This window comes from Pteropus vampyrus, unplaced genomic scaffold (genome assembly GCF_000151845.1).
Source record: "Pteropus vampyrus isolate Shadow unplaced genomic scaffold, Pvam_2.0 Scaffold472, whole genome shotgun sequence".
NCBI classification, from domain to species: domain Eukaryota; kingdom Metazoa; phylum Chordata; class Mammalia; order Chiroptera; family Pteropodidae; genus Pteropus; species Pteropus vampyrus.
This window is the reverse complement of record NW_011889253.1, coordinates 1,215,453-1,225,377: the sequence shown is the minus strand read 5'-3', so window position 1 is coordinate 1,225,377 and position 9,925 is coordinate 1,215,453. Positions and strand designations below refer to the sequence as shown.

Sequence of the window (9,925 nt, the reverse complement as noted above, 5' to 3'; positions counted from 1 at the left end):
CACGAACTCTGCTCAAGCCTGGAGGGAAAAGAATAAACAAACACCTGAGGATTAACAACCCTTAAACATGTCCCTGTACAGGAAAATGGCTTGCATTACTTTCCCAGTGCTTCCTTGGCTTTCTTACTGTCTCGTGCAGGCAGACTGGCCTTGGTTGCAGGTTCTTCCACTTCCCACTATCCCCCTTAGTGTCAGAGTACAGCTCCAGATTCCATGAGCCTGGTTCTGTCCCTATCCCCTACTAGATCCCAGCAGTCCAGGGAACTCTTAGAACCACAAGGAAAAGGAAGAAGTGGCAAGGTGGACTGGACTGGCCTTTGTCTCTGTCCACTTCTCACAGCTTGACTGCCTCCCAAGGGATTCCAAAATATTGAGTCTGCGTGAACTGCCACTTGATAGTGCATGCCACTCAGGATACTGCACCATGGCCAGAATGAGGCTAGGGATTTATAACTGAGTGATTATCATGGAAATTGTCTCCAGGAAAAAAGACTACATTTATACCATTCAACCTTGAGAAGATAAAATCAGGCTTAGAAAAAAAAAAGACTAATGATCTATAGCAAATGTAGGACTTGCAATCCAAAAAGCATCCTGGGGCCTGATTATATACCTGATTTGACTCCCTGTCCAGGAGGCATGGGGTGCAGTGGAGGGGAGGGATCTCCATCCATCCTATCAAGTGACTCAGAATCTTGTGCTTATCTTAGACCTTCCTGAACAGCTCCTTGCCCTTATCCCTTTCCACTGTAAATTTGGCCTCTCTGCGGGTCTCTTTTCAGCTCCCTCTGTGTGACCTGCCAAGACTATCTTTGTCTCCTGCCACAGTTTTCTTTCTGCTTTTTTTCCATTCAACACCTCACCCAAACCCATTCCAGTCCTGCTTCTAAGAGACCCTGGAAAAACAGAAATCTCATCACATTGCCCTGCACAAATACCATCACTGAACAATAATAGTAAAATATTATTGTTAAGCTGGTGGGAACATGACGGTTTATTTTATTATTATCATTACACTTGTGTATGTATGATCTTGGGATAAAGTCCAAAGACCCCAGACTGGCATTCAAGGCTGGTTAGGATCTGGCCCTACACCCTTTTTCCAGCTCGCCTCCTGACGCTCAGCCTGCTGCAGCCTCTCTGAGCACCCAGTTCACTCCTACAGCCCTCTTTGCCTGTGCATCTCCTTGCAGATCACACTTCCCCTTCTGTCCTGTCTAGAAAACATATTCATCCCTAGATGCAAATTATCCCTGGTCTGGGACACCTTCCTAGACCCAATCTTCCCTTCTAGGTGGTGGTATGGGGGAGCTTTATGCCCTGGTGCCTGCCCAGGGATAATACACAGCAAACACCCAAAATATGTTTGGGAGAGACCAGAAAGTCTTGGTTAATAGAATAGGTACAACATTTACTTGAACTTGAGCAAGTAGGGTAATCTCTCTTGGCTTCTGCTTCTGTCTCTATAAAATGAAGGTAATAGCAGTACTTATCTCATAAGATTGGGGAAAGGATTCGGCAATAGTCTCTGTATAAACAGCTTAACACAATACCTGGCAGAGATAGAGACAGAGATGAGAGAGGGAGAGATGGAGAGAGGGAGAGAGGAGGAGGAGGAGAAAGAGAGAGAGAGAGAGAGAGAGAGAGAGAGAGAGAGAGACTCGTAGATATACTTCGATCAAATAATACAGTGGATAATTAAATGGCTTGTCTTAGATTAAATGCTTCCAAAATCTAGGAACTGTCATTTAGCTTTTTTGGAGCTAGAGAAAATCAATGATATCAAAGTCAGGATTCTTCTCTCAGACCCAGGTGGTTCAGACTTTAGGGGGTCTGGGGTATTCAAAGGTCGAGGCCCAAGGCCCAAGCCCAGATTTCTGCTTCTCTTTGGAAGAGCTGTGCAGGTCTGTGGCCGGGACCTAGTCAGAAATCCAAGGGCTAAGAAAGCATAGGGTTTGCACAAAACTCAGCTCCGGGGACAATCCTCAGTCTGTGCGGTCTCAGTGAGCTTGGAACCCCTGGGGTGGGGACTCGGCGTGAGAAAATCCGAGTAGGGTCCAATGCAGTGCCCTAACCCGCCAGCCCCGCTCCTCCCAGCACCCGCCGCCTCCTGCGTCACTGGCGCGGGCGGGGGCCGAGGGGAGGGGGCACCGCAAGGTGAGGGATCAGTGCTGCCTTAAGAAGCCGCGCGCCCCCGCCGCCGCTCAGAGCTTGCAGCGCAGCACGCGGACAGGACGTGCGGACACCGGCGCCCTGCTCCCACCGCTCCTGCCGCTGGTGCCTGGTGCCTGGTGCTGGGTGCAAGCTCACAGCCTCTGGCACCTCGAGACGCAGCCGAGTTGAGTGCGACTAGTCCTTGGGAACTGGGACGCATCTCCCGTGACGCGACGCCTCCAGCAGCAACAGGTAAGAGGCCGGCTCGGCTTCCGGCGCCGCGGCCCCAGTGCTCCGGAGCCTGGGACGCCGTCTTCACCCCATTCACCGTGCGTGGCCCGACGGCAGATACTCACTGTCCCTCGGTGGTCCTTTCGCCCTGGAGTTTTCCTTCGTACTTTCTCTTCTGCTTTCTCCCCATACGCACCACCACCACCACTATCAATTTTCTTGTGGGTTTCTCGTCCTTTCTCTCACTCTCTGCTTCTCATTCTCATGCTTTTTCAATTTTGCTGTTCCACGTTGCCCTGTCTCACTCTCTCTCCCTGACTCTCATTATCTGTCTCATTCTCTCTCACTCTCACTCTGTCTCTTGTTTGCTCATTCATTGTCTCTATATCTCTTTCTACCTCTCTGTCATTTCTCCCTGTCTCTCGGTGTGGCTCTCATTCTGTCTCTGTCTCTCATTTTCATTCTGTCTCCCTCTGTCTCTCATTTTTTCTCTCACTCCCTTTCTCTGCCGCTCAATCTTTCTCACTCTGTCTCTCTCAGACGCTCCCCACCAGCCCAGCACCCCTGTTTCCTCTCCCGGTCACCCCAGCTCACCCATCCTGACACCTGCCACCGCCAATACCAGGTAGGCTGGAGAATGCAGTGACAATGCCGAATTTGGGGGAAGGGGAGGGGGTCGCAACTGACATCCTCCCTGCATCCAGCCACAGCTGCGCTGCTGAGAAACTAGGAGGTTTATCCGCCACAGCGCGCGGTGGCCAAGGTGGCAGCTGGTTTCCATGGCAAAATAAAGCTGACAGGGTCATAGAGATCGGAGAGAGATTCAAAGAAACACCTAGTTTAGGGATCGTTGGAGAAAGATGGAGAGAGACAGAGCTGCACACACGCGCAAACATAAACAGAAAGTGTTTAGTGAGAATCCCAGGGAGTGAGAGACAGAGAAATTGACTAAGTGCACGCGCTAGAGAGAGAGCCTGAGCAACGGAGAGACAGACGATCAGGAGGGACAAGCAGTAGGTCTTCAGAGAGCAACGGAAAGAGAGGCAGACAGCGGTAAAGAGAGAATTTAATGCACAGAGACAGAAACCGCAGGGAGAGACAGGAAAAGACACAGAGACGAGAGGATTCGAGACAAATCAAGCGCAGCGAGAGACAGAAGGACACAAATAGAGACAAAACCCGAGGGAGACACGGAAACAAGAGAGTTAGAGAGACACAGAAACTGACAGAGATACACATACAGCGAGTGATACTGAACACATGCGCTAGGAACTCACAGAGATTGTTAGGGAAATAGTCTGAGAGAAATGGAGAGAACAAGACAACATCAGGAAAAGCCAGGAAAGCGCACACTGTAGTCAGCGACAGTTAGTGACAGGCAAAGACACAGAGACAAGAGCGCATCAGAAAGAGACAGAGGGAGAGACTGAGAGACAGAGAAACTGACCGAGGTGGGAGAGAGAGACAGGAGTAACCAAGAGACAGGGAAGAGAGGAGAACTGCAGCTTTCAGAGACGTATAGAAAGTGTGCTCATGCTAACGAGAGACTGAGAAATAGAGACAGATGGCAGAGTGAGAAACGGGCGAAATAGTCGGAGAAAAACGGTAAGACACATACACACACCTCAGGAGATACAGAAAAAGTGCGCTAGTGAGAGACACTGGAGAGAAAAAGAGAAATAAACAAACGTAAACAGGCAGGGACACAGAGCGCGCGCATGCGCTAGTGAGAGAGCCAGCTGGGGAGATCACTCCAGAAACCCAAACTTGGAGACCCAGAGATAGTAGGGCAGATATGCAGGGAGAGCATGCTCACTCTCCAGCGGGAGAGACATGAGAAGGACTCAGAGAACCCGAGAGAGAGGCAGAGAGACCCAGAGAGTAAAAGAAGGATTCAGAGAAACAGCCCGGATGTAGACGGGAACCACGCAGGGATCCTGGGGAGGGGCTCCTGCAGGGCTGCTGCCAGGTGCGGAAGCGGCGCCCTCTCTGCAGAGTGACTAACGCTGCCCACATGTTTTTTTCGTCCCCAGCCTAGACAGTGAGACCAGTCCTTGCGCCTCTTTGCCGCCTGCTGGCGCAGGCTCCAAACCTGCACCCTATCTCACGAGCGTCCACCGTCGCCATGACACCCACCTGCACCAACAGCACGCGTGAAAACAACAGCAGCCACACGTGCATGCCCCTCTCCAAAATGCCCATCAGCCTGGTTCACGGCATCATCCGCTCCAGCGTGCTGCTCATCTTCCTCACCGCCTCACTGGTCGGCAACATAGTGTTGGCCCTTGTGTTGCAGCGCAAGCCGCAGATGCTACAGGTGACCAACCGCTTCATCTTTAACCTCCTGGTCACTGATCTGCTGCAAGTTTCACTCGTGGCCCCCTGGGTAGTGGCTGCCTCCGTGCCTCTCTTCTGGCCCCTCAACAGCCACTTCTGTACGGCTCTGATTAGCCTCACTCACCTGTTCGCCTTTGCCAGTGTCAACACCATCGTCGTGGTGTCTGTGGATCGCTACCTGTCCATCATCCACCCTCTCTCCTACCCTTCTAAGATGACTCCGCGCCGGGGTTACATGCTCCTCTATGGCACCTGGATCGTGGCCATCCTGCAGAGCACACCTCCACTCTATGGCTGGGGCCAGGCTGCCTTTGACGAGCGCAATGCCCTCTGCTCCATGATCTGGGGGGCCAGTCCCAGCTACACCATTCTCAGCGTGGTGTCTTTTATCATCATTCCACTGGTTGTCATGATTGCCTGCTACTCTGTGGTGTTTAGTGCAGCCCAACGGCAGCATGCTCTTCTGTACAATGTGAAGAGCCACAGCTTGGAGGTTCGAGCCAAGGACCATGTAGAGCATGAGGATGAAGAGGGAGGGAAGAAGGAAGAGTTCTATGGTGAGAGCGGGTTCCACGGCCAGAATGAAGGTGAGCTCAAGGCCAAGGAGGGCAGCATGAAAGCCAAGGATGGCAGCACAATGGCCAAGAAAGGGAGCATCGGGAACAATGAGGGTAGCTTGGAAGCCAAAGGCATCAAGGAGGTCAGAGAAAGCAGCTTGGTAGCCAGCAACGGCAGCATGGAGGGTAAGGAAGGCAGCACCAAAATTGAGAGCGGCATGAAAGCAAACAAGGGCCGCATAGAGGTCAACCAGTGCAACATTGACTTGGGTGAAGATGACATAGAGTTTGATGAGGATGACATCAATTTCAGTGAGGATGACATCGAGGCAGTGAACATCTCAGAGAGTCTCCCACCAAGTCGTCGAAACAGTAATGACAATCCTCTGCCCAGGTGCTATGAGTGCAAAGCTGCTAAAGTGATCTTCCTCATCATTTTCTCCTACGTGCTATCCCTGGGGCCCTACTGCTTTCTAGCAGTCCTGGCTGTGTGGGTGGATGTCCAAACCAAGGTACCCCAGTGGGTGATCACCATAATAATTTGGCTTTTCTTCCTGCAGTGCTGCATCCATCCCTACATCTATGGGTATATGCACAAGACCATCAAGAAGGAAATTCAGGATATGCTGAAGAAGTTTTTCTGCAAGGAAAAGCCCCCAAAAGAAGACAGCCACCCAGACCTGCCTGGGACTGAAGCCGGCACAGAGGGTGGGACTGAAGGCAAGACTGTTCCTTCTCATGATTCTGCCACTTCCCCTTGAAGTGATTTCTAAGGCAAATCTTGAACTGTTTGCAATGCAGAAAACAGGAACAGATTTCATTTAAATGACCACATACAATCCCATTAATGCCAACCTATACCATTCCAGGCAAAGATGTTGCACACAACCTTCTCACCACAAGGTAGATAAATATATAGATGAGGTAGGAATGGGAGTCTTCTCTTAAAAGTGTGTCCCTCAAAGCATGGACTTGAGGATTCTGACTAAAATTCCCCCTCCCCAAAATTATTAGGCTCTAAATTTCTTAAAGCAACAAGGGCTATCCATTTTGGACCTGTACTTGGTGTTCTGTCTGTCTCCCCAGAACTACAATGTGTCAGCTTTCACTTTGAGAAAAAAGGAAGGTGATGACTATGAACTTAACGATTTTTTGGCTCTCAGGTCAAGAGCTCATGAGAAAAGGCTACAGCCTATATCCAACTGAAAGAAAAGCAATGGACCAAATCATTCATGGAGCCCAAGAAGCAGAACCTGACTGACTGATAGATCAACATATGCGACCTACAATTTGGTACAAAGACTATTGTGGAAACTAAGACAAAGGCATTGTGTAGTTAAAATACCAAGGTTTCTAGGTCTTCTACAGGGATCCAGAAAAGCAGAAGAGGATAATAGGGCATGTTTGAAATAAGAAGTGAGTCCAAGGGAGAATATAGAGAAATAACACACATCTATGGGGCTAAACAGTTTACTTTTTTCTATAAAACCCTGGGACCAAGGTCATTCCATACAAATGGAAAATTGTCAATTGACACTAAACTATTTTCTGTCATCTATTTGAATAATAGTGGGGCAGAAATTATACCACTATTTTACAGTTTCTCTTTGTGATTGAATTGGGATGCTCACTGGAATCCTCCAAATCTCCTCTACCAGTCACATGTTGGGGGGAGGGGGGTGTTAAATAGGCCTTTTGGCCAAACAGTATTTCCAAAAAAAATCAACTAGAAGTGGCCAAAGTCCTGCAAAACTCACAATGACGGTCAAGAGTGATGTGCCATTAGCAACCTCTTTAGTGTCCATGAGGTCATAGATAATATGATCTCCACATGGAGGCAAGTAAGGTAGAACAAACATTTTCCTTTCACCAGGTACATGCATGTGTCTTTTCTACCTGTGGCTCTCTCTAAAGCCTTTAAGTTCTCTGCAGATATGGGAGAGAAATATAAGAGAGCCAGAAATAACAGACAGGATGGCTTCACAATACCTGGCAAGCATTTGACCTATTCTACATGATACTAAAAGCATTCAGTTCGGACATAGCCAAATTATTGCTGTTGAAATATATCACTTTGTGAAAACCTTTACAATATCCAAACTATCCCTAAGGTCAATACAGTGGAAGAGTTTTCAAATCTCAAACCCTGAAATTACTTTGGGTAGGGATACACCTATGTATTTCTGAGATCACACCATATTGACTTGATCAAATACCATGGAACCAAAAAATGGTCACGACAGTTTTTTGATCTTCTTGAAGATAAATAAAATAATTCTATGGCCAAACAACTGTTCATGCAGAAATCCAATATAAATATGGGTGGAGGAAGAGGAGGGAGTATTTGGTTGAAAAATAGTTAATCAGGTGGTTGTACATAATGATGGCCATATTCAGAGTTTAGCCTCATTTTTGTGTGATTACCAAGTCTATATTAGAACTCAAATTTCATTCATACAAATGCCCAGCTTTTTTATTTTTTATTTATCTCTCCCTCCTCACAGATTCCAACATGAGCTTCTCAAAAAGGAAAGGTAAACAGCAGTGTATTTGAGCTGTGAATAAGTCTGCATGGGAATTTGGGATTGCCATATTCAGAATTTAGCAAAGAAGAGGGGAGAGACCCAAATAATATTGAGCTGATCTATGTCCATGAAAATCTTATGAATTCTAATCCCATTAATTTGGAACTTGTGGTAATTCAGACAAGATATGGGGGCTGAAGTTTACCCTTGCATAATCATTTATTTTCTCTACAGAAATATATATAAAGTAAATTAATAGTTATAAATTTATTATACCAATTTATTGCCAAAGTCTCATATTGGCCTATCCTCAAAAGATGTCTGGGTAAAGACCTATGTGACCAATCCTTTAATGGGAAGAGAGGTATTGCCTTAAAGATCTGAATGGTTGAAGGAATTCAAGGTAGCTATAGCCTGCTTTTTGAATAGAAATGCTTACCTGAGTAGGAAACAGGATTTCAAACATAAGTGTCTCCAAATATTTTGTTGAAACTGAACTTCTTGTTTTATTTTTAAAGCTCAACCCCTTCAAAGTGTATCAGAGAAAATTGTTTGCCAAAATCCCAAATCAAACTGGGACCAGACCTGTACGAATGTGGTAAGTTAATTTAACAGTACACACAGTATTCTCCAGGGCACTAAGACTCACTGATATCCTTTTTTAAAGTTCCTCTTTTCCCTATTTTAGTCATTGTCCATTCTTATGTTAAATTGGATTTTTTCAAAGGTAAAAACCTGTTCAAACTAGGAGACTGGAAAAGAGGACCTTTGAATTAAGAGCATTCAGCTTTGCTGATATTTTCTTCTTAATGAACGAACAATAGGGCCTCTAGTTATCTTAGAGATGGCAACTGCTTCAAATTTTGAGCTATTTTGAATAAAACACTATCAACTTAATGAGATTTTACTGCACATACTGTTTTGTCATTTGAAAATTTGAAAGCCCACACAAAAAAGTCATCATTAGCCTCACAGATCCTCATGTGCAATAGCTTTCCCTAAATGTTTTTAAAGGACATATTTTTTTTTCACCAAGATCACTTCATGTATGCAGTAAAAATCCCATTAAAGTACAGAGGCCAGACAAACCAGACTTTGAAATGATGTGATTTCCAGTTTAATGATTTCCTTATTTTAGAATAATAGAGGATCTAGTTTGCCAAGGAGTCACAGGTGCTTTAACACACCAACAAGCTTAGGAAGGCTGTAATAAGGAGAAAGCCCTGGGCTTCTGTGACTTTTGTGATGCGAGGGTCCATCTTCTATATGGCACCATGAATACCAGCTGCTGCATAGTCCTCTGTACTTCCAGCTCCCTGCCTACCTCCTGCCCACTGCCTTCACCTGCCTCACTTCCCCACCCCCTGCTGTGCTGGCCCTTCAAGAATACCCCTTATTTAAAGCTCTGTATGCTCACTCACTCCAATTCATCCCCTCTAAACCCAGAGCTGACAGATTCACAGGGACCCAGGGCTTATGGAAGCAAGGAAGGAGAGAAGTAAACCATAGGAGTGATCAGCAGTAACAGGTATTTTTCTGTCTCTTCCTCAACTCCAATTCAATTTAGAGATGATAGGATACCTACTTCAAATTCAACAGGTAAGGAAAAGTGCCATTTTATAATTTAGGAGAAAGTAAGTACCTCATTTCTTATTTCAAAAAGCACCCAATACAACACATCTTTGGGAGGCACATTCAATCCTGTAGGTACTGTCCAATTATATCAGCAAAAAAATTAAAAAAAAAACACTAAAAATATCCTTTACCTATAAAAGGTGCCTAACATTATAAGGTCCCTAACATTACTTTATTTTATATATAATTAGCCAATTAAGCTAGGTAAAGTTACTTCAAAAGATTTTTTTCATACTATCTGAAAATTAATTTATAAGATTAAACTAGGCTTTCTTAGACTTTGCCAAAATGCTCTTTAAAATGTCGGAAATATGCCATTTGGAAGAGAAAAATTATGCATCTGATAATTTGAACTCTCCAAGATAAAACCCTCAGAGGCTGTTGGGATAAAACAAAGAGAGGAACAATTTAAATTACTGTATTGTATTTTTTCTCATAACCGCCCTCCCCCATATTTTGAGGGAAAAAAAATCAAAAGAATTGTTT

The 9,925-nt window shown here is 45.8% G+C and overlaps 1 protein-coding gene across 1 annotated transcript; it reads left to right on the top strand.

Annotated features, from left to right (window-relative positions):
• Nucleotides 1-4,510: 4,510 nt before the first annotated feature.
• Nucleotides 4,511-6,040, top strand: GPR101 (G protein-coupled receptor 101). The gene has a single exon (XM_011382423.1). It carries the CDS (start codon nt 4,511-4,513, stop codon nt 6,038-6,040), a length of 1,530 nt encoding a protein of 509 aa, XP_011380725.1.
• Nucleotides 6,041-9,925: the final 3,885 nt, after the last annotated feature.

What these genes read in the sequence shown, in the direction of transcription:
- GPR101 (XM_011382423.1), top strand. Translation starts at nt 4,511, where the DNA reads ATGACACCCACCTGCACCAACAGCACGCGTGAAAACAACAGCAGCCAC.